Source organism: Mauremys reevesii, linkage group 8, assembly GCF_016161935.1.
Source record: "Mauremys reevesii isolate NIE-2019 linkage group 8, ASM1616193v1, whole genome shotgun sequence".
In the NCBI taxonomy this organism is placed as follows: domain Eukaryota; kingdom Metazoa; phylum Chordata; order Testudines; family Geoemydidae; genus Mauremys; species Mauremys reevesii.
Genome location: NC_052630.1, coordinates 3,029,480 through 3,054,025, shown reverse-complemented (window position 1 = coordinate 3,054,025; position 24,546 = coordinate 3,029,480). Strand labels below are relative to the sequence as shown.

The following is a 24,546-nucleotide window of genomic DNA, read 5'->3' as shown; positions in this document are numbered from 1 at the left end:
CTAACATCATAAGTACTATTTCCCCTGGGCTATGAGAGTACAGAATGCTTTGATATGTACCTGTTTCAGATGACATGCCCCAATCCTTACATACAGACCAACGAGCCCAGGATGTGACAGGATCCTTACTTTTATAAGGATCAGTCAAACCACTGACATTAAAATAAGTTTCCTTCACTCACAGGAAAAAAAGTAAGTTACAAGAAACATCATGGGTAACATTTTATAGTGAAAGTTATTTAAAATATCCCAAAAGCTGTTGTGGTTTGTGTTGTTTTGTTTTTAAAGGGCCACAATCTTCCAGAGGGTTTTTTTGGGGGCAGGCGGGCATTGCACAGGTCAGCTTTTTGGTGATGTGGCTAATGTTTTACGGATCTGGATGTAGTCGATTAATATCATTCTTCTGGCATATGAAATGCACAGGACTGCTTTATTTGCTACATGGATGCACAGCTTAGAGGGAACATTTCCACCATGCATAAGAATTATGATATTCCCCTGTAGGTTGTATCTCATGATGAAATGCTCATTCCCAGTTAGGCCGCAAGCAATATCCCTGCAGTAGGGAAAGAGCTCTGAACTCTAATGAATGATTAAATCAACTCCACTTCCCCCTGCATGAGCAAAGGAAGAGGCTCTGACTGAGATTTCACTGATTTCAAAGTTACCAGACCCATGCACCTGGCTAAGAGTACAACCCACACACCTGGCTATTTCCTAGAGCTGTATTTTGTCTAGTTAAAAGCAACTGCAATAATATTTTACACTCCATGTAAATGCTTGAACACCTGTATGTTCAAACCTGGTTTTAATTACCCTTACTTTCACTAGTGTATTAATTTTAAGTAATGGAAAAGGGGCAGGAGGAAAGAAGCGAGTTCATTTACAAAATCCAAGCACTACCAGTAGTTTTAATGCAAGAAATGGACTAATGTTCATTAGCTCAGGGCCTTACTAGAACATTTGGCTTTCATTTCCCTTACAAAAGGGACTGTATCGGAGGATTTCAATTAGTACTGCATATTAAAGATTTAAACCCACTTTAAGTATTCCTGATGGACAAGTAAACGCTGAATGTGCTGATTCCATGTGTACTGAATGCACAGATCTGAACACACAATAAGAAAAAGTGGGGTAAGAGGAGAAGATTTTGCCTCCCTTTTGGGAAACTTGATCCAAGATGATTAATCCAGGAAGAAAGGATTACTAGAGGGGCTTCTATTGTTTGAGAATGATTAATCATTTCACAGGACTCCTGGCCCACTGCACAATGGTGATCGGTATAGATTAATCATGTTAATGCAGATAAAGGATTGTGTCATTTTAGGCTGTATTCATACACAAATTATTTGCATAGTAGGCAGCTTTATACTTGTAAAAAGAACTTTATTTTGAATAAGTATCACAAGTAAGGAAGCCTGTACAATTAGGACAGTGCTGCTTTTTTCCTGCCGGTTGAAATATTAAAGGCGTGTTTAAACCCACAGATGCCCAATGCAGCTTTCCTAAACGTAGCAAATAATGCAAAAAGATTCCCAGGGCTGATCTACAGCCAATTTGCCAAAAGATTTACTAATCTGGCACCGAAACGTCTTCATTCATTCTGGATTTACTCCTAGACCCTTAGCAGAGGCACAACTCCCAACTGTTGCCTCAAGAGCAAGAACTACACCCCTTTTGATTGGAGCTCCATACTTTTTGTTAAATATCCATATTTAGCAACATTGTTAAGTTGGCTCCTGCAAGTGGCTGAGCACCCTCGACTCCTACTGGAAGTCTGAGCTCAGAAAAGCAGAAGTTAAAGAAAGAAGAGATTTTACGTGGTCACCTCCAACACACTTTGCTAGCATAAGACTGTTCACTCTGGTTTGCTAACTACTACTTTGTTCAGAATAGTTTTAAGCATCACAAGCGACGTGGGCTCCATTTCCCTTGAGAAACCACTCCCCAGCATGATATTTCATTATAGATACATTCTCCTTGTTAGAAGAAAGAGATGTTCTCTTACTCCTAGATATATTCCTTGTGCCCCCATAAACAGTTCCTTGCCCTCCTTGGTGTTCATATCTTTCCTATACTTGTAAACAAGTTGTCATTTAGCTAAGCTATGAAGGACCATCCATCAGTTTTAGCCCACGGATATGCATGAGCGTAGTCCACTGAAGACAATAGAGTTATACCAGAGTACTGAGGGCATAACTTGGCCTCATGTCAATCCTTCCAGGTATGACTCCTATTCCACCTGGAGGTTTTGAAATCTTGATAGTATCCCCCTTGACATCCATCAAAGCCAGTTTGCCTTTGTCTCTCCATTTATACTATACAAATGTTTTGTTAATCTTGGAAGACAAGTGGGATTTTAGGTATCTTTAGGGATTATCATTCTTCCAGCACAGGTGGGCTGCTATTCCTCATTGCATATGAGCCTAAATTTTTGTTTTTATTTGTTAGACTTTTCTAGGTGAATTGTTTGTGGGAGTGTGTGGGGAGGTGGGATTACCCTGAGGTTAAATTCCAATTTGCCAGTGTAGTACTCAGTCTGAGCTTTGGGCTAGGTCAAACTTTCTATTGTTATTTCCCCCCAGAATTTCCAACATACCAAAATCCCTTTGTATGTATGTCCTCATGGACATTCACAAGCCTCCCAATTTGGTGTGCTCTCATATTCCAGATTAATAAAGTTGCTATGATACCCCAGTCCTAGAAAGGATCCCGGCAGCCAATGTTCCCTCTAATTTTTCCCACCCATGTGTGGAATGAATTTTGTTATGCGCACGAATATGGAGGTGATGCCTCACATCACCTCTATATTGGTGCACATAAAATTCATGGGGTGGGGCCGAGGGATTCGGAGAGTGGGAGGGTGAGGGCTCTGGGGTGGGGCTGGGGCAGACTGTTGGGGTGCGAGGGGTGAGGGCTCCAGCAGGGAGTGAAGACTCCCCCCAGCTCTCAATCCCTGCAGCAGCACCTGGGCTGGGTGACCGCAGCAGGTCCAGGGCTGGGGCTGCAGGAGAGGTGCTTCTCCCCAGCTGCAGCAGATCTGGGGCCAGTGGGAAGAGGCGCCTCTCCCCCGGCTGCAGCAGGGCTGCGCTGGGGCCCGCAGGGAGAGGTGCCTCTCCCCTGGCAGGTCCAGGGCTAGAGGAGAGGCATCTCTCCCCACCGTGGCCCTGAACACCTGTGTGGCACTTAATAGGCTGCTGCGCGACCATGAAGCTTAGAGGGAACTTAGCCCGCAAACACTGCTGAACAGTTTGATACATTGTTGTTTGCCATTACCATGTATTTACAGCCTTTCAACCACTTTTCAGTCCATGGCAGTGCTCAAAGTCAAGCAATACGTCTGTCTTCAAAAACAAATTATCAAACACTTTTCTGAAATACTGCTGCCCCACTCAGGCAATTTTTTATAGCACTTGCTTGTATCTGAAAAAAGTTTGCAAACTTTTGACTGGAAAGATAAGAAGAAAGGCTGCCTTTTCTAAGAGAAAAAAGTTGGTCAGATGATCTTACATAAGGCATTAGAACATTTTGACGAACAGCGATTAGGTATATCAGTTAGCGATTAGTTCTATCGATAACAGCCAAGAAAGCATGAAGAGTTCACAAATTCTGTCTGTGGGAGCACTCAGCATATCACTAAGACTCTTATTAAAAAAGCTCCCCCTCCCCATTTCCAAATATAAAAACAATGTTTTTACTGTGTGAAGTTTTTTCTGCTGTTTAATACGTGTTTTTCACCTGGCACGCTACACCCACAAAACTTGGAAGTGTTGAATGCTTTGAGTAAGTTTTATTGTCTTGATTTTCCACCCTAAAAGCCACATCTTATTTTGTTATGGTTCAAGTGAGACTATAATTCCAAATGTCAATTTGTATGGAATTCTACTTTCACTAAAACAAAGTTATGCCTGGAGCTCCCACTGGTACAGTGTTTTCTGAAATAAGGCCCTTGCAAATTTCAGAATCAACTAGATCTGCTATCACCAAGAAATGGGGTTCTCGCTTCCTGTCTGCAACATACCACAGTTGTGTTTCCCTGGGCCATTTAAGTACTTAAACCTTATGCCAATACAAAGCTGAAATTTAAATACTGATTTGTGACATCCACAAACTCTCCTCTAAGCCACCTGACATCCAGGATGGGCAACGATATTAAAAGCAACTTGGGAATCTGAGTATCAGAGGGGTAGCCGTGTTAGTCTGGATCTATAAAAGCAGCAAAGAGTCCTGTGGCACCTTATAGACTAACAGACGTATTGAAGCATGAGCTTTCGTGGGTGAATACCCACTTCGTCGGATGCATGGGAATCTGAATCACTTTGAAATGAAGAGGGAGGGTAAAGACTCATCTAATTTTCTCTGACTACTTATGTACTATTTCCCCTCACTCCCTGTATCCTTTTGATGGATGTGACTATGAAGTCTGCCAATTTCCTCTAAGGTATCTTATGACTTTATAGCAACATTGCTAAGGGATGCTTCTCAGCAAGGCAGGGTGCATCAAATAAGGCAAAATAGGGTTTTAACCCATACCCAATAAAGAAGTACAGAAGAATCATTTATCAAAACCAGAAAGCTGTCCTTTATTTAGCCTCAACTGTGTGAAAATACCCGTAAGAGACCAAAAAAGCATCAAGCACCACTGAGGTGAGCATGTGGCTTTCTTGGTCAAACTAACACCACAAACCAGCCCCAGGAAAGGGAACTGACTGCCAATAATGCCACAAAAAGGAAAGTGGCTTCATTCCCTTCTCCTCATCCCTAATGGCAATTTTTCAGTCAGTAAATTATCCTACCCTGTGGCGAGGGGAAACTTGCTGAGGCAGCAGCACAGCCAAAGTCAGCGAATCCTCCAAACGGGTCAGTTGATCCACCTAGAAATGAGAGGAAACACAGGATTGTGGAGCGATACCCTGCTCAACGAACTTGACAAGGGCTTTCTGTAAGCTGCTTTCAGGCATTTCATTTTATTTTTAAACCTCTTGCATTTGGCAGTCAGGGTTTGTTGGTTCTGTCGTATGTCTGTACCATTTTTTGAGGCTTTATTACCACCACCATTCTGTATTTATATGAACCTAGACAAATTGGATATTCTTGCCTATGCTGCAGATCTAGTTGATTGTGCTTTGCCATATAGGTGGCAGAGAAAACAAGATGCAAGTTCTGTTTCACAATTCCTTCTAAAATAGTAATTCATACAGCGCAATGAAGCTTGAGAGATCAAACTGACAGGAGATAGTTGTTTACACCATACTAGCACCAAGTAATGGGAGGATTACTGAATTAAAATTTGGGAAGCAAAAAATATCAAAATAAATACTTTTTGTTACTGGAGGAATCCTTAATTTATTATGCTGCTTACCATGAAAAATTAAAAAAGTCTTCTTATATTTAGTTTTTATGTTTCTTAAAGCATGAATGATTCTGCAATGATCTTGGTATCAAGATTTCAAGGACAGAGCTTGCATTGGTGTTCATTTTTTATAAGTTTGCTTTCTCTCTAGAGCAACAACATTAAAGTCCCAACCATGCATTTGTAAGCTACCAGTTAAATTATTAACTTTTGAATACAGTATTGTAACTATTTTTCATTAAAGCATATTCAACCCAAACTAGAAAGAAAAGGAAAAAAGCTTTAATAATTATATTTGGGACAATGGAATAGGCAGAAGGCTAATTGCTTAGTCCAAAACACACTTTGCTAATGGCCTAAAAGTACCAAAAAGTTGACCTTATTTTTGTTTGTCCTTAAAGATTTCACCTCTGAACAGTCACACCCTGAGAAGTAGCAGCAGCAGTTCAATTATTGTGCTTTTAGTGTTATGTGTACATTATATAGGTTACATCACAGCTGCTTAGCCTGCAGTGCTTAGAAACTAGCCAGGTGGGACTGGAACATCTGTGCTGCACTCAAACACCACCAGGGACAGCTTCCAACATCTGGTGCCATTTCTGAATTGTCTTATCGCTGCAAGACATTCTGCCCCATCTGCTACTCTCAACTGGGTTAATTAAACTAGAACTCTCTCTTTTATAATAGACGGCTAGCAGTAATAAAAGGAACAATTCACTTTCTAATACATGTGCACTTGTATTTCTTTTTAATGTTATTTTATTGTCATCAATATCAGGAAGGCACGACTGTTTTTCAAAGGGGAAATGGTGTCTATCTGCTGAATGTGTATGATTTGATATAAAGCAGCAAATAAGGAGAATGGGAGGACCATGCGTCTCTGAATTCCCACAGAAGGTTAATTCCATTGTAATACCTATACCACTCTTTTTAGAAAAGATAGGAACTTTCAATCGGATGATGATGCAGCCTGAACAAATGCAGTAGGATTTGTATTGAAGGAATTTATATTAAATATTTGTTTAGTCTGTTGTATTTTGATATAAAAACCTTGCATTGGATATAATGTAAATGCATGGGATGTAATGTATAATTGGATATAATGTATAGTGGAAGGGAGATGGCATGAGCCAGTCAAATATCAAAGTTGGAAGCTAAGTGAGATGATCAAACTTACTGGGTCTACTGAAAAGGAAACACTTTCATAGTAATACCTCATTAGCTTCCTGTTAAAGAAGGTGAAGATTTGATCTTTTTGTACACAGAACATACAGCATAGGTTCTGTATTCTCCTATGTCAAACCACAACCTCAAGATCAACTGCTTTCCTGACAAGCCTAAAGAGGTAACCCATAGCCACATCATTGACTAATCCCCTCACTTTGAACCCAAAAGATGTAAGGGATTTCTGAATATTCTTCAGGTCTTTTGCCTCAATGGTCATTCTTGCCAATTTTCCTCTCTCTCTCTCTCTCTCTCTCTCATGTGCCTGTTTCATTTTCAGATCGAACACTAAGCTCAAGAGGAAAGAAGCAGAACCTAGACTGGTAGCAACAAAAGCAGCTCTCAATGGAGGAAGCCATTGGCCTAGAGTTAAACCTAGTCTCCAATAATCCTAAAAAAATAGCTATGACCACCTACGTGCTACCATGGACATGGCACTGTCTTGTCGGTGTGACTTCTCTATGCAAGTCTTTATACCTTCTGGAAACAGGATGCAACTTACTTGGGCAATTCAGTAATTTGTAAATCTCAAACTTCACCATCCCTTTCCTGTAGTGTAAAGCTTGCTCAGTGTTCCCACATCTCAGGATAAACAGTTACAGCACCTACTATGCTGACAAATACATATAGATGAGGAGGAGTTTAGCAAATGCCTCCACAGCTCCTTGAACTCATAGTATTTCCCTGCCAATTTCTTTACAGGGGAGATCAAAGGCTGCTTCTGACCCCTTCACTGTGTCTTGCATGACCCAGGAAATGTTCCCACACCCTCTGCTGCAAGAAACATATTGGTCATCACAAGCAACCTGCATGTGAAGGACAGTGCTAATCTTCACAACATGAGCTATCCTCAAAGATTCCCACAGGAGATCTGTTGCTATAAACGAACTCTTTCCATCTGCCTTCACAGGGCAGCAAGCAGATTATTTACAACGACCAGCTGGTAATACGCCTCTTCTCAATACCACCCCTCAATGCTGCTGAAGAAGGGAAAAATTGCTGTACCACTGTAGAACAACAAAAAGAATCAGCAGTTCAGATGTGTTCAAATGTGGAGAGCTCCATTTGTTTGAAAAGGAGTCAATTTAAAAATGAAAAAAATCCTGTTTAGAATTTTTTTAAACGCTCTCTCCACACACACACACACACCCTCTCCCCCATTAAAACTGGATTTAAAAGGGAAAGAATGAAGTGTTACAAAATAGGCTTTTTAGAAAAACCCGACGAAGAGTATTTCCATGGATAAAGGGACAAGGGGGAAGACAATGTGGATTCTGCTTTTGGAACATATCAGAATGACCATGGATCTCAGCATTCCCAAAATGCATGCCTCACTCATTTACCTTTCTTTCAATAAAGGCAAATCAAAGTTAATGTATGAAAACTTTAAAGATCTTGGGAAGTGGGATGGAGAGAAATTAAGAGAGATACTAATTTATTATTTATTTTAACTTGGTTGTCTGGTGAGTACTATGTGTGCTGTTTCTACCGAGCATCACTGCTTTGTCACCCATACTATTTTCAAGATCACACCATTATAGCACAAGTAGTATCTCAGATGATATTTATCACATTTGACTGGTATTTCATGAATGCATAACATGTCCAAACTAAACAAGTTTGCACTCTTTTGATAAGTGACATTGTGCAATGCAGCAGCATTGAGATGGTGCCACATTGCTCCTCGCTGCTAACAGTGTAATCCTTTACTGAATTTTCTTGCACTTATGGATTCACAAATAACCCATAAGATTATGAATTAAATCCATTTTAAGTTTTATGTAAATCTTATACAATTATATCTAGTTAATGATTATGCATCATACCACAAAGCTATTAGTGCTTGGTGTTGGGCAAAAGTAGGAAGTGTGGCCTTAAAAAAACCCAACAACATGTATTATATAAAAGAGTAACAAGTTATTTGAAAAAATTTAAATTTGTTTTATTCAGTGACTACAGCTGGAAAAACTGCAATCAATTAACAGAATTTAATTATTATAGCCCAATCTGCTATGGGGAGGAGGCTCATTCAGCCCCACTATAAGCTACTACAAATACTGCAAGTAAAGAAGCACTACTAAGGTGCCCCATGTTACACAGAAACAGTAGCTTGTGTTAATTAGTAAAATTTCTGTTTGCAATTGAGAGAGAAACCTTCTCTCAAAGGTTTCTTGCCAACCAAAAGGGTCACACTGGTGCTTAATTCTCTGTTGAAGTTGATCTTGATACTGAGGGAAAAAAATTACATCCAGCCATCTGACCACCACCATTCTCCTCCAGTTAACTCTTCTCTGATTGTCCCATTAATACACCTTAGATACATGACAAACTCCCTTTAATAGTTTATGATCCACTGTTTTAACTGTGGCTGACATGAATGTCTGTAGCATGACACCAGACTTTTTTTTTTTAATTATCTCTCCCCCCCCACACACACACACCCCTCACACTTCCAACCCAGTCTTGTACTTTTGTAGGCAAGTCACTGAAATCTAAAGCTTGCCTAAAAGAGTTACTGTGGTTTCAGTTTAGTGCTAGCGTGGACAGGAGTGAACTTAAATTTCAGTTTAGTATTCAGAGAATAATTCACCATAAATTAATTGAACAGAATTGTAACTTCAGAGTGAGTTTTTTGGTATTAGGGTTGAGGTTATCCAGGGGTCATGAGGAGATAAAAGAAATGAGTTTGCTTTTGCTGTATACATTAGATGTGGCTTGTGAATAGAGGTCATCCATTTCTATAGCTGCCTATCCCTTAACTTGCAACATGAGAAACTTAAAGCTGACTGGATTGTGCTTGCTTTTAGAATTAATTATAAATAACTCTGCATTATAACCCTTGCAGTTTATGACAGACTGATTTAGTGGCTAATCTTTATGATTTGCTAAGGTTATTATTAATCCTATATCTAGTAAACGCTGTGTTATCCAGCACTTTAAACCAGACTTTCAATGAAGATCAGAAATGCCAGTTTATAGAGCTGTCCAGTTGGTATAGTCCAGTTGGCGCAGGGCCAGCAGGCTCCCTACATGGCTCAGCAGGTAGCGACGACATGTCCCTGCTGCTCCTAGGCAGAGGTGCAGCTAGGCAGCTCTGTGCACTGCCCTGGCCCCGCCCCAAGTGCTGGCCCCGCAGCTCCCATTGGCATGGAACCATGGCCAATGGGAGCTGCGAGGGTTGCACCTGGGGGGGTGGGGGGGGGAAGCAGTGCGCAGAATCATCTAGCTGTGCCTTTGCCTAGGAGCAGCAGAGACATGTCACCACTTGCAGGGAGCTGTCCAAGGTTAGCGCAACCTGGATCTGGCACCCCAACCCCCACCCCGAGCCCCCTCCCTCACCCAAAGTCCCTCCGAGAGCATGTGCCCCATACCCACTCCTGCACCCCAACCCCCAGTCCCACACCCCCTCCCCCACCCAAACTCCCTCCCTCTTAGTTAACCAGAATTTTTCACTTACTGGCACCCCCCATTCTCCCAACATGACGGATAAAAAAGCATTTACTGTAATATGGTAATTTGTGTGCAGTTATAAACTTATGCACAGTTGTCCATTTTTTGGGTACTTGAAACATTTTGCTTTGCTTGTCACCATTCTTCTATTCCCCTTTATCCTTACAATATTAAAACCCACAAGTGTGTGCACAGACAGTCACAATTAAACAGATCATAGATTAAGGATATATACCTGTTGAGATTGGCTGGCCAGCACCATCAAACAGATCAAACAGATCATTAGAAGACTTGCTGCCAGGGGGTACTGAAGCCTAAAGAAGACAGAATTTACCAGCTTTTTAAAAAAACGTGATTGAAGTACCATTTACAGTTCAACTGCAAGCATGGCTTTCTAACTGTCTTATCACAAACTTCACACATGAATTGAGCATTGTTCTCCTGATGAAATGGCCCCCCAAAATGTCCAGAATGTCTGCAGAGAGATAGAGGGGAGCTTGTATGAGTAACCTAATTAAGTAAAGACAGACTTCACTAGAATATATTTCAGAGACTCTGAAGTTAAAAAGTGCTGAAGGAACATTACCTACCATGTTATTTTTTACTATCTGTAGCCATTTACGTCCACGGAAGCTTTAAACCGGAGAAGCAAACATAAAAGGCATGCATGTTTAAATCACTCCAGTTTTGGTTGAATGATGTAAACCTTGAGTAAAATACTAGTAAAGAAAGTCACCATTAACAGGTGGTGAGTATGTTCAATCAGTACTCCAAGTAATGGATATTAGGGCTTGTCTACATAGGGAGATTTCCTTCCCACATACTTATAGCAGAATTATTAAATTCATTAATACATAATTATTACATTTAGTTATACTGGTATAAGTCTCCATATGGACACTACTCAAGAATTACATTGATTTTATTCCAGAATGACTGTGCTTTGGAAAATTATAAATCACTTATTTTGGAATTGTGTGTCCACAGCGGAATTTATACTAGTACATCTATAGCAGAATAATTATTCTGGTATAGCTATGCAAGAAAATTTTGCCATGTAGACAAGCCCTTAGTTAATGGACAGAGCTATCTGGGAGACAAACTGTTTTGCAACACATCTATCTAAAAATCTCAGAATAACTGACTTGTATTATCAAATATAATTCCAAAGTTTCTGTGGGAATCTGACTTAGCTTTCAAGGTCACAAAGGGGACAGATGGAAAGCAGTATTGAAGCCTTCCTTTTATCAGTCATGTAACAAGGAAGAGAATGCATTTCCTGACAGTACTATGACACATCAGAAGTCACTTCACTAGCATAGTCACTAATACTAGTATGGGTCAGGAATTTCCAAAAGAATGTTTTTCCATCAGAAAATGCTGATTTGGCTAAACTGTTTTCAGGAAAGGGTTAATTGACAAATTTTGAAAAAAATTGGAGAGTTTTGAAATTTTCTAAACATCTCATTTTGACACTCCTGAAACAAAAATATTTTGTTTTTTGGTTTGAAACTTTAGTTAATTTATACTAAAAATAAAAATTTAAAAAAAAAGTCAAAATTGAAGTGAAACATTTCAATTAACCCAATCTGAGTATTGTTTGTGAAAGTTCTTGAAATTTCAACTACTTGTCTGATTCAGGATGGGAAGTTTTTTTTTTTTTTTTTTTTTTAAAGTCTTATGGGATGAGAAAACTGCTTCCCACCCAGCTCTAATAGATGAGATCACCATCTGTTTGGTTAATCTGAATCCTATATTCTTGCAGGAAACCTCACAAAGAATGCACGCATTTAGCCAACGTTACTACTCCTGCAGTACAATGGCATTCTTACTGTTCTATGAACCTTGGCACCGAGGTCAAGTGCAGCTATGGCAGACTGACAACCTGCTGAAAAGTCTGTTAAGTACAATTTTAGTACCGGTCTGCCTGACTACTTGCCTATGAGGAAACGTTTCTTCCTCAATCACACAGGCACAGAGTTCGTGGATTCTCTTACTTTAGGTGGAAGTGGGAGGCAGTCCAGAACAATCTATCCTGGTCAATGAGAAAAAGGGGAAGGTCTGCTGACCCTCCAGAACTCTCCCAGCAGGCTTCCACATTTGAAGAGGGTTTCTACCTACTAGAGGAACTGTCATGGACTCAGAAATTAGTCGGGGGGTGGGGGAAAGATCCCGAATGGCTGACATTAGCTTTATTCCTCCAATGCGAGTTTTGTACCCTTCTAACGCACTCATTAAATTAGTACTTGTGGGATACAACCAGCAGTAAGAATCTGAGACACAAGCCCATGATCATCTGAAGGGGAAAAGCCTTACAATCCCACTCTCAAGAGTTTTAAAAATAAAGAACTGCTTCTGAACACACTTCCCACAGGCAGCACTAAGGCTGTAGTCTAGTTTGTAGATCCTGGTGAAGATACGCATCAATGGTCAGTCAACTCTGAACATCTCTTCCGGTGAGGGCATTTGTCAAGAGAGAGCATTGCCCCTATAGACTTTTGAGAACTGGTCTGCCAATTTTGGGGTAGACTTTTCTAATATCACATCTTAGCCATTTGGAAATGGTTATTTTGAAGATTTTTTTATTCCTGTATTTGGAGTGGAAGCTCTGCAGATTTATAGACCTCTAGTCAAGCTGATAACTCATCTGAAATCCAGTTTGTGCTGAATTCCTCCGTATGCTTCAGATTCAGGTAGAGGGAAAGATGATTTTCTTATCACAGAATTCACAACAGCAATTATTGAAAGCAAAGTTGATAGGATCACCTTGTCCTTGGGAAGTATACAGGATGCTTCTTTATCTGGGTAGTCTGAATACCTACAGAGGTAATGGAAACCAAGAAAGCTACTGGACCACAAGTACATGAATATGATAACATGGAGTTTGAAAGTTTAAGACCCAGATCAAGTTCCATATAGGCCAATGTTTGTATAAAGTGGCTTTATTTGGACTCTGATTCATCATGCTATGTGAGAAAGATAGTGGAGTCTTACCGCCTGCTCCTAGAATGCTAGGTATGTTAAAGATCTAAGCGATGGCTTGTCTACGGGATCAGACTATTTAGTAAGGAATGTCTTTAGTTCTTCTTGGTGTCATCACACAGTCCATTAGCTCCAACCATTGAGTCTGGGCCAGAAATGAGCAGAGGCCTTCTAAGACTGTGTTCCTTTTAAGATGATGGTATAACATATGAATTAGATAAAATCTCTGTTATACTACATTCAAGAGCCATACTTCAAAATTCAGGAAGGTGGGTTCCAGATGGAAGGTCTGGGTAACCAGTAGATGAAACGAACATATGGTTATATCCATTTGTTCAAAGTATCAACTGGTTATGAGCAGGATGAAAAGTAATTCTTCTCTTTTTACACTGTTCTGTTCAGTAAAAGCATGGGGAGAACAGAAGTAACTTGGAAGAGAGCTTCCATGCCTAGAACTATTGAGTGTGTCCTTCAAGACATTTGTTTTACTTGTGATTTGGCTGTGAAGCAAATAGGAATGCTTAAGGCTGGCTTAATCTCAGATATGATATGGAAATACTGGCTGCTCATTCTCCATTCTGATGACTGGACTACAGACTGGATTTTCAGGTATGTAAGGCTAAGTGAAGGCTAGGATTCTCTCCTCCCATTCCATACTGTTAAATGTCTCACAGCAGTTAAGAGCTTCTGATCCCTCCCTGCCAGCTGATACAGACAAAAGTGGTCACTTATCACCTTAAAGTACTGACCCTGGGGGAGGTCTGGGAAGCTAAGAATGTGAACTTCACTGATCTCAGCCTGAGGAAGCTTTCTTCATAGCCTTTTCCACACTCTGGATGACCAAATGCCCTGAGGGTTGTGTGGGAGCTCAAGGTGAACCCTCACACCTGAGAAACAACAAGTCCCTATTATTTTCTGACTTCTTGCAGATAGGACAGTGTAGCGCCTGTCAGGGAGTGCTTGATGAAAGAGCACCACAGGAAAAATTTGGAAGTCCAATGGGAAACATGTTCTTCCTTTTTATGGCAGAGAAGTGAGTGGACTCAGCTTTGCAGCAGAAATCTTTGCAACAACCTCTTGTGGAGTCTAAACAAAGAAGACACATCTATGCATGAGAGCACTATGTCTAACAGCCTGAGGCAGTCTCAGTGACACTAATTATTTTTATAACAAGAAAGTTTAATTTCAGAGGATTACAATTTCAAATAAGGAACAAAGAGCAGGCCAGGAATAAAGATCCACTTTGCAAATCAGTGTCAGACTAAAAATAGACAATATAAAGGATATACACATAGGCAAGAGGTGCTTCTAAAAGTTTTTGCCATTTTCCAAGAGATGTCAATAGGTTCTTGAGTTTTTCAATATTTTCTGATGTGTGTAAGCGAACCTTACAAAGATTCATAAACTGTGGATTGACCATAAATAACTGTTTCACAGAGTCTGGCATGCCTACAATTACAGGGAGACAGAAAGCAGAAAGATAACAGATGGGGCACGTAAGGAAATACAATATTAGTAGAAACCCAAGGGAAGCTAGGAAGACTAGAGCCTTCACCCTATACTACATAAGTAGTTATGTTTAAACACTATTGTGAAACAGGCTTTCAACCCAGCCATGTTATAAGACTTCTCCTCCTTCCTCACTTTGCCTGTGTGCACAGAAAAAAAAAGTTAGTTATGTTTGGTCCACAAACTTGTTCCAACAATTATTTTGTAGCTTAGATGTGACTGTAATTAAAACACTGGCCCTAGACAGTTTTTTCTAGTACCCAATAGCAATAGAGACTAACGAGTTGGACAATATTTGTGAACATACTAAATGGCTACCCATGCAGGGGAAAGGGAAAAAGAAGCTTGCCACAAGTACTTTTTTCCCCCCTCTTCAGTATGTCCAAACAATTTAGAAGCTAATTCAGCCTAGTGATAAATTAAAATAATGTTACTGTATTTTAAGTTGGGGCTTTGTATTTTGAGAGCTTTGCTAATTATACATGACTGAATGTGCTGTTTTTAAACAAAAACTGTTACAAATCCAAAGTATTGTATAGAATACTAACGTTTGAAATACCAGACATTTGGAGATTAAAAATAGAAGCATCTTTTGAACCTTAAATTCTCTCCTGCTATTTTTTAATAAAGATTAAAATAGAGAAATTATAGCTACTTTGTTCAAAAAACCACATCCACCCATCAGAGCCTGTCCATTCTAAGTTTGTGTAGTGACTGCACTATATTACTTCACAAGAGACATTTATCTTAGGTCCAATTTTAGGGTCTTAGACGCTGTTGAAAATCCAACCCTTTAATTTCTGAGAAAATAGTTACTCTTTGGGCTGCTCTATAATCTACTTAATTCCGAGTTCCCTTGTTCTTAAAACAAAAATGGTTTCCGAGTTGGAAGAATGGAAGTTACATCTTACCTTTACTGTAGATTGTGGGGTATGAGCTGCATTCTGATCCGGACTTGTTTTGTCTCCCGTGTAATGTGCTGCTGCTCCCAGATCAATGGTTTTGGAAGGATTTGCTGTGCGTTTGTGTCTGGTGGTAGTGGTCTCTGTGGCCTGTGTTATATGAATATGTTTGGTTGTCACAGTCTCCTCTTCATCTTTGAATTCACCTTTGGAGGATTTACCTCTTCTTGCTTTCTTTTCCTCATCACTATCACTAGAACAGCAATGAAGAATGAAACAAAACTGATAATAATCAGTACAAATATGATTCAATTCCTCCTCACCAAGATCTGAAGCCCACTGAAATCAATGGAGTCTTTTCATCTACTTCAATGGACGCTGGACTCAGGCCTAAGAATTTTGACAAGAGTGTTGATTTGTATTAACAAAAGACTGTAGACAGCGACTTAGGGAAAGGAGTACATAGCTTTAATATTTGAGACATTAATACTTTACACTTATATGGCACTTTACAGAAGTGGGGGTAGCATTATCCCAATTTTCCAGAGACTTTTCTGTGCATGTGTGGGGTTTAAAGATATTTGTTAGATAAAGCTGTCTAGCCTATTATAATTAGGGCTCTTTAGAAAAAGAGTGACGTTGGTTGGCCTATTCAACACTTGCCCCAAGAGGTTATTCACTGGTCGAAATGAAGTGGTGCATCAAGAAAGGGTGCTGGTCTTGAGATGTCAAGAATACCAACTCCACTTCCAGCCCATTTCCAATTTGAGATATATGGGCTTTTATTTTCTTTCAAGTATTTGTGAAAAATGGCTACCCAGCTTTAATAAGATTGTTTCACAGTATTATACAGAACTGTTCTAAATTTCCCAGCTCAAAAAACACATTTATTCTTACACCTCAAAGCACGTGTCTGTTTTAGTTGAAATCTTTTTATGCACCACAGTGTAATGTATGTTTAATCTATTAAATTCTTCATTCTTATTTTGCTTGTGACCCAAAAAGGTGTAAAATATCATTCATTTTTGCAACAGGCATATTGCATTTTATCATTAGGGCAACAGAATTGTACATAACAATGAAAAATGCTAGAGAAAGCTTAAATATATTGAAAAACTACTTTGAAATAGCAATTCTCTTCTGGGTACATAGTTAAAAGTGGAAGGTTTTTGTATTTTAATAATGCACAAGAGTATTAACATATCTAACTGAACAAAGACTGTCCTTTTGTCAGTGGGGATATGACAACCACAATATACTCTAGAGGGTAGCCTTTGTTTTCTGCTGAAAATAGCGTGGGGGGTTTGGTATACTTCATATAGATAGAGGAAATGGGAGACACACAGTCTAGTTGCCACTGGAAGTGCTTCAATTCATGATCACTCAAAATAAACGTCCAACATTCCATTTTGTATTCCAAAGACTAACAGCATTAGCTTTAGCCAGACATACAAGCAAGTGTAGTGCAAAACTGCCACACAGCTCTGCCAGTGCACCTAATCCCCGACTTGTAGCACTCTCAGCTGTTCCAACTCTTGGTCCTCTGAGCCTACAGAACGATTAGCACTATGCACAAGTGAGGGAATAGAATGAGACCACTACATTCATTTTCAGCTGTGATATCAGGATTTTAATCCAAGTCTCCAAAGATGACTGGCAAGCTCACTAATGCAATGTATCATTTAGTCACCTCACTCTTGGCTTAGAGTGTAAGCTCCTTTGGGGCAGGTTCTTTCCATTGCATGTTCATGCAGTGCTTAGCACAATAGGTCTCCGACTCTGATTGGGACCTTTAGGTACTACTGCAATACAATTACTATTGTTAACTGTTAACCACATCAGTGCAGTCCCAAGTACCTAATGTGTGCATGTGTTGTGGGGAACTTGAGGGAGTGTGATGGGATGTTAGATGGGGTGGGATCGGAGTTACTCTGGAGAATTCTTTCCTGGGTGCTGGCTGGTGAGTCTTGCCCACATGCTCAGGGTTTAACTGATCGCCATATTTGGGGTTGGGAAGGAATTTTCCTCCAGAGAAGATTGGCAGAGGCCCTGGAGGTTTTTCGCCTCTCTCTGCAGCATGGGGCACGGGTCACTTGCTGGAGGATTCTCTGTACCTTGAGGTCTTTAAACCACGATTTGAGGACTTCAATAACTCAGACGTAAGTTAGGGGTTTGTTCCAGGAGTGGGTGGGTGAGATTCTGTGGCCTGCATTGTGCAGGAGGTCAGACTAGATGACCATAATGGTCCCTTCTGACCGCAAGTCTATGAATCTATAAGTGCAGGTGCTGTCACATGCACCGATGAAATGTGCACTTCAGATGTATGCCCATATTACACTATAGCATAAGTTTTAGAGGAACGTAGTAAGGTTAATCTCACTTGCTCAAGAGTAAGACACTGATCACCCTTTAGTGATCTACACCATCTTAACTGCTGCACTACCAGAAATTCTAGCTCTACAAAAATAAGAAGGGTTTGAGTGGCCAACAGACCTCCAAAATCCACAGCATTAGAGAAGCGATATTTAGGTGGATGCATGTGTTATATCTGAACATTTTCCAGAGAGGTTAAATACATATACTGAAATGTAGGACATAAAATATTACAGTGCCCAATTTTCTATAATAAACTGTACTGCTTCAAACTGAATGTCTCAGGAGATTTGTTTTGATTTTTCTTTGATGGTCACATTAACAGCAATGAAACATTATAGATTAATGTTCACTTTAAGTGTGTTTACTATGTACGGAATAAATCCCTATAAAATTGTACCGCTTCATGTGAGAACTGCATAGTGAATGTTAAGAAGTTTCATCTAGTATCGTATTGAATCATTAAAGATAAGGTTCTATGAGCAATGTATGTTCACGTAACAGCCAGAAGCTGAACTCTAGCCTGTGGTCTCTTCCTTTGCTTTAGATTCTCCTCCCCTACAAAGGAGTGAAAATGGTTTCCTGTCCCTTAGATTCTGGGGGAGATAGTTTGAGGCAGAATGCGGACTGACTAGGTTTAGGCAAAGAAGGATTACCACTCTTTAAACCAAGGTCACCTTTAGCAAAGATGACACTTAAGGTTTTATAGGAGACCAACACCACATTTTGTTTTCCTTTGCCATCTGCTGTCTACACTAGCTTCTTAAAAGCTTGGAGAGAAATTTGGACAGAGTTCAAGAATTCCTGTTTGGTATTAAAAAATTGTTTTACAGCTGCATTAAGGTACCTGCAGACAATTTGGAAAATACTGCTTCTGTATATAAGGATGGGATCAGCATTAATGGAGTGCAAAGCAATGAGGACACTGGGGTCATTAGTGTAAGATGGGGGGAATCCCAACAAAGGAAAACCAGAGGCTTTTAGTGACTGCTTTCTGAATTGCCTTCTCTTCTACTACTTCAGTTACAATGAGCCATCCATACCGATAAGTTGGGAAAGGAACACAATTCTGAGAGACAGGAATGTTTTCCTTCTAAGGTTAAAAAATAGCCGTATTTTCAAATTTTCAGTTTCTCTGTAGACAGACAGTTGTGCATACCTTAAGTGTAGTTCTGCTCTGAAAAATGGCATGATGGGGCTACATATTTATCTCTCAATGACTTAGATCGAGTGTGTTCAGCGTACTTTTTTCTTTTTTTTTTTAACTTGACCTGGAATCTGAAAGTCAAGCTGGGTTCGTCTTGTTCATGCATCAGTAAAAATAAAGATTGTAATTGGAATTTTGTTAAGCATTCTAATGATGAGATGAAAACCAGATGGAGTCTGTTCTCATCCTTGCAGAGCAGTACTGACTGCAGTGCTAACAGGAGTAAAAAAAATTAATAACTTTGTTTTAATCACTAACATCAACAGTTGAGACTGAACACATACAGAGAAGATCTGTGGATTGGGGCAGTATCCCTTATGTAGTCACTTTTCAGAGTAGAGCAGCACATTAATTCTACATTACTGCACCCTGACAGACTGTGAATAAACTGTGGCGGATGTTTGTTTTTAAGTGAATTCATTTAGGTGGTAGTACTGCTGAAAAGGATCTGGGGGTTACAGTGGCTCACAAACTGAATGAATCAACAATGTGATGCAGCTGCAACAAAGGGTGATATTCTGGGATGTATTAAGAGTAGTGTTGTATGCAAGACATGGACGATAACTGTCCTGCTGTACTTCACACAGGCAGCGCCTCATTTGGAGTACTGCATCCAGTTCAGGGCATCACACTTTAGAAAAGATGTGAACAAATTGGATAGAGTCCAGAGGACAGCAACAAAAATGATAAAAGGTTTAGAAAACCTGAACTATGAGGAAAGATTAAAAAACTGGGCATGTTTAATTCTGAGAAAAGATGACCGCGGTGGGGGGTGAGGGTGATAACAGTCTTCAAATGCATTATGGACTGTTATAAAGAGGAGGATGATTAATTGTTCTCCACGTCCGCTGAAGACAGGACCCCAAGCAATAGGTTTCATTTGCAGCAAGAGAGATTTAGGTTAGCTATTATAAAAAACTTTTTAACTAGAAGGATAATTAAGCTCTGGAATATGCTTCCAGGGGAGGTTGTAGAATTCCTATGGTTGGAGGTTTTAAAAAACAGGTTGTCCAGACAGTCAAGTTTACTTGATCCTGCCACAGTGCAGGGGACTGGACTTGACAACTTTGAGGTCCCTTCCAGCCCCTACATTTCTGTGATTTAGGGCAGTGGATCTCAGCCTTTCCAGACTATTGTTCCCTTATCAGGAGTCTGATTTGTCTTGCATACTCCTAAGTTTCACCTCACTTAAAAACTACTTGCTTACTTAAGCAAACAAAAATACAAAAGTGTCACAGCACACTATTACTGAAAAATTGCTTGCTTTTTCATTTTTACAGTGTAATTATAAAATAAAACAAATGGAATATAAATATTGTACTTACGTATCAGTGTATAGTATACAGAGCAGTATAAACAAATCATTGTCTGTATGAAATTTTAGTTTGTTCTGACTTTGCTAGTGCTTTTTATGCAGCCTGTTGTAAAAACTAGGCAAAAATCTAGATGACTTAATGCACCCCTGGAAGACCTCTGCATACCCACGAGTATGTGTACCCCTGGTTGAGAACCACTGATTTAGGTTATTTCCATGAACCCAGAAGGGAAGGATACAAACTCCATATCCTTTGCACACATTCTTCAAAGTACCATTCTGTGAAGTGTTGGATTTTTGATTAAGCCACACACGACTACTAAAATCCAATTTCTTCCAATCACCGACACTTAGATATTAAATATTTATGTAGAACTTGCACCTGTAGTATTCAATTAGTGGGTTATGAAATGGGAAATGATAAAAATAGGTACTACAGTTCTAGGAGTATAAAGAACTATCAATAGGATTTTTATTGGGTTTTAATTACACATTACATCATGAGATTCCTATGACAATATGGACCCGCCCTGAGGAATTGATCCTCCTACAAACAAAACTTCCATTTGTTTCAATTCCCAATGCACACGTAATGGCTTCTAGACTAGGCTCCACATATGTGCTGTTGAGGCAAAAAGGTGCTTTTGGACTGCTTTTTGTGCGGTACTAGAGACACTGCATATTGCCAGAAGTCTGGATTATTTTGCATTGTGGGACTCAGCGGCGCAACCTCACCTTAACTACTACTTTGAAGAGCATTTTTGCTTGTATATGTTGCATAATTTCCCCTTTTTACTCCTTGTTTAAAATTGATTTTATTACTTAATAGTACCAAATGCTTTTATGGCACTTTATAGAATCAAAGACATTGTCCCTGGGCTGACATTTCTGGTAAAAGATGAAAGGAAAGAGAAAGGATAACAACCAAAGATGCAAGATGAAATACCTATGAGGTGTGAAAGAGCAAATGATTAAGTTAGAAAACTGGTTAGTGCAGAAGATTAAAAACACTGGAGTAGAGCAGAGATTAGCAGTTGAAAGCTAGCTGAAAGAAGAGGGTTTTGGGAGGGATTAAAAGGTGGAGAGAGAGGCTTGCTTGGCACACTAAGAGATAGAGATCCAACCAGGTGATAAGCAGTAGGATGAGGAAGAACCATAGTGGCACAAGACAACACGAGGGGAATATCAAGGTAAATATTTTCTATTTGAAATATAGCTAAGGATCTTTATGAATGTTCTCACGTGCAAAATTGCTTTTGAAGGATAAGGACAAAACTCAAATCAATGTACCATTATTGTTAAATCTGAAGTTGTTTGTTTCTTCTGATCCTCTCTCTTTGTATTCTATTGATGATAAATTCTAAGAGGGAGCCCTGATGTGTGCATAGAGTACCAGTTTTTGATTTATTAATGTCCTAAGGGGAAGGCCATATTGCCCTGTTCTGAAAAATGCCACCATTAGTATTACTTTCACTTCCCTGCTGGACTACTTAGTATTAAAAAAAATACTTATACATAGTGTTGTGAAAAAACACTAATATACATAAAGGCAAGATGTATTAGAATTCCTACAATTTTAGAATGTTTACCCAAAAGGAAATTATTTAAATGAGCATTTTCTCTGTAGCAATTTCAGATTGTTAAGAATGGGTTTGATCTCCCAATAATAAAATTTAATACATCTGTTGAAGAGTGCTGTATTTAGAGTTCATACTGCAGGAAAAAAACCACCTCCGTTTTATTTTCCGACTGCAGAGGATTTAGTGGCCAGGTGAACAAACATCTGTCATTTTACAAAAGGGTTAGCTGAAAATTAAACTATTTGTTTCAAGTACAAGGGTAAGTGGGCCAAATTCTCTGTTCTTCTTGAGATCTGCTCAATACAGAAACTCAGTGAAAAAAATGAAAATAGGAGGTGGAGGGTGGGGCTAAAGTGGCTGTAAGCAATTTCTGTGTCTCTTCTTATTCTTGGGTCATTTGGGAGTTTGCCTGGACTCTGCCATAAAATAGAGCAGCTTCAAGGCTGATGCAGTGGGCCCAGGAGGCCACTACAATAGCTGAGAATTACTAGAGCTTAGTGCACTTTGGCCAGACTCCCCCTGGACAAGCAGTTGCAAGGCCAGGGCACTTATGCTGGCTCTAGACCAGTGGTCTCCAAACCTTTTTGATCGCGCACTCTTATTAGTAAAAAATTTTTGAGCACGCACCCCCTGCCATGCCATTTTTGCCAAACTTTTCTCCCACTTTGGAGACCACTGCTCTAGACCACCCAAAGAGCCTCCTTATTCTCTGGGGTTGGGGATGACAGCTACATGGCCCCCCTGGAACCAACAGAGCAGGGTAAGGGGGGGTGGAGGTATCACAACAGACTGGCCCAAAATTGTATTTCTATTAAGAGGAGAAAGCGTGGCAAAAAAATGCAGATACCTAATAAGCCTTACATTTATAGTGACTATTCAGAATAGACACAGCTATTTTAACATAGTAGAAGTACCTGCATCTTTCAGGAGAGTCTTCTCTATCTTTCCTCCGGAACTTGCTGATGGTATCATCAATTGTGCTTCCAATTTTGTCACTCAGTTCACCTAGTTTATCGCTGAATGGAAAAGCACCCTTGTTTTTATCCCATTCTTCATCCCATTTTGACTTTGGCTCAGAATCATACCTTTCACCTATACAATTTGTGAAGACATAATACTGATGATAAACGCAAGAAAAAGCCTGTAGTCTTTCTGGAGTTGTCCCCCATCACCCCCACAAAAACTGTTACCTTATGAGTTTTCAAAGCAAACTGAAAGCTCCCACAGTGCTGAATCAACACTATTACAGCAAGGCACAGCATGGAATGCCAATCATTAAGTGGCAGGAATGCAGATTCAAAAGCTTTTGTTTATGACAACTACACAACCGTAATGCACTGCAGAGCACAGCACAGCACATCAGGATACTGTTAAACCCTGCTGGAGGAGCAGCATAAGAGAATCAACTCAGGCTGTATAAGCAACTTATCAGAATTGGAACATGCCATTTTTATAATGGTAACTTAATGTGCAATATTGCATTCCTGGCCAAGCTGCCACACTAAGTGGTAAATCTTTCAAAGATTTTATACATTTTAAAAGCTCATAAATACACAGAGGCACAGTACCAAACACCAAAACAGACCAGTTTGAAAACGTATGGTAATATTTCTAGCATCTATTCCTGTTAAAAACCCTCAAACAACAAGATTTAGAAACCATTAAGGAAACTACAGCAACTTACCTTCTCAGCAGCCAGTCAGTGCTTTCATTTCTCAACACTACACTTCCATCAAGAATTAACAGCAAAATAAATTTGCTTCTGAATGTTGAGAATCAAGAACTCCAACTAGCTGCTGGTTAGTTTAGAAAAGAGATTATAGCTTTTCTTGAATTATCTGCAAATATTTCAGGTACACATCTAAACTGAGATTTAGTAAAGTTAATTTAAAAAAAAAATTTAAAAGAAATTTTCACTAAAACTTCCCCTTGCATTGTTGGAATCTGAAACAATACGATGACTACACTAAGTTTGAAAATTTTAGCCACCCAATCAGTGGCTTGATTTTCAAACAGGCAGATATTTGGATCCTGGAAATATTAAGCCACTTATGGGTTGCCTACATTTGTATTCAGGTGCTTAAATTTAAGCACCAAACATTTGAACATGTTGGTCATAGTGCATGAAAATTAGAAAGGAGACATTGACCAGCCTTCTTTTATTGCCTTACCTGAGTGAAATGGAACTAGCAAGCAGACAGCAAAAATGGTAAATTAGTAAAATTATGTGGGAACTCATAAGAAACTTGTAAGATACTTAAAAAAATACAAGGGTCATGCTCAATTAAAACAGTTTTAAATCCATACACAATGAGTAAGTTATAGGAGTATGAAAAGGTCCAACTGAATCCGAGTTATGCCTCTCTCCAACCTGAATTACACATACAAAAAGAAAAATCTTAATCTCTGAAAAAGAAAATGTGAAAATCAAAATGACTCCCTTTGTTAGTTTTTTGTACAATACTGAATCTGTACAAGTACAGATATGCTTTCTGATCAAATGGCTCAATGTTAGTATCCAGCTGCCTATAGCCTTTTCTCCATCTTGTATGTACCAAGATTATATTGAAAGAGTTTGTAAATGTCTACCAAACTAGGTAATCAATAGTGCTCTCCATCACAGGAAGCACAGAAAGTGCTAGGGAGCACAT

The 24,546-nt window shown here is 39.5% G+C and overlaps 1 protein-coding gene across 3 annotated transcripts in view; it reads right to left on the bottom strand.

Annotated features, from left to right (window-relative positions):
• The window catches only part of CLINT1 (clathrin interactor 1), a 76,042-nt gene that overhangs the window by 4,203 nt on the left and 47,293 nt on the right, over window positions 1–24,546 (bottom strand). For 2 of the 3 annotated variants that reach the window (XM_039484060.1, XM_039484059.1), the window contains 4 exons: window positions 22,810–22,987; window positions 15,430–15,673; window positions 10,263–10,341; window positions 4,797–4,874 (listed from right to left, as the gene is read on the bottom strand). In XM_039484060.1, coding sequence (XP_039339994.1) covers window positions 4,797–4,874; window positions 10,263–10,341; window positions 15,430–15,673; window positions 22,810–22,987 — 579 coding nt within the window. The remainder of the gene's footprint in view (window positions 1–4,796; window positions 4,875–10,262; window positions 10,342–15,429; window positions 15,674–22,809; window positions 22,988–24,546) is intronic. The other variant, XM_039484061.1, reaches the window with a different exon arrangement.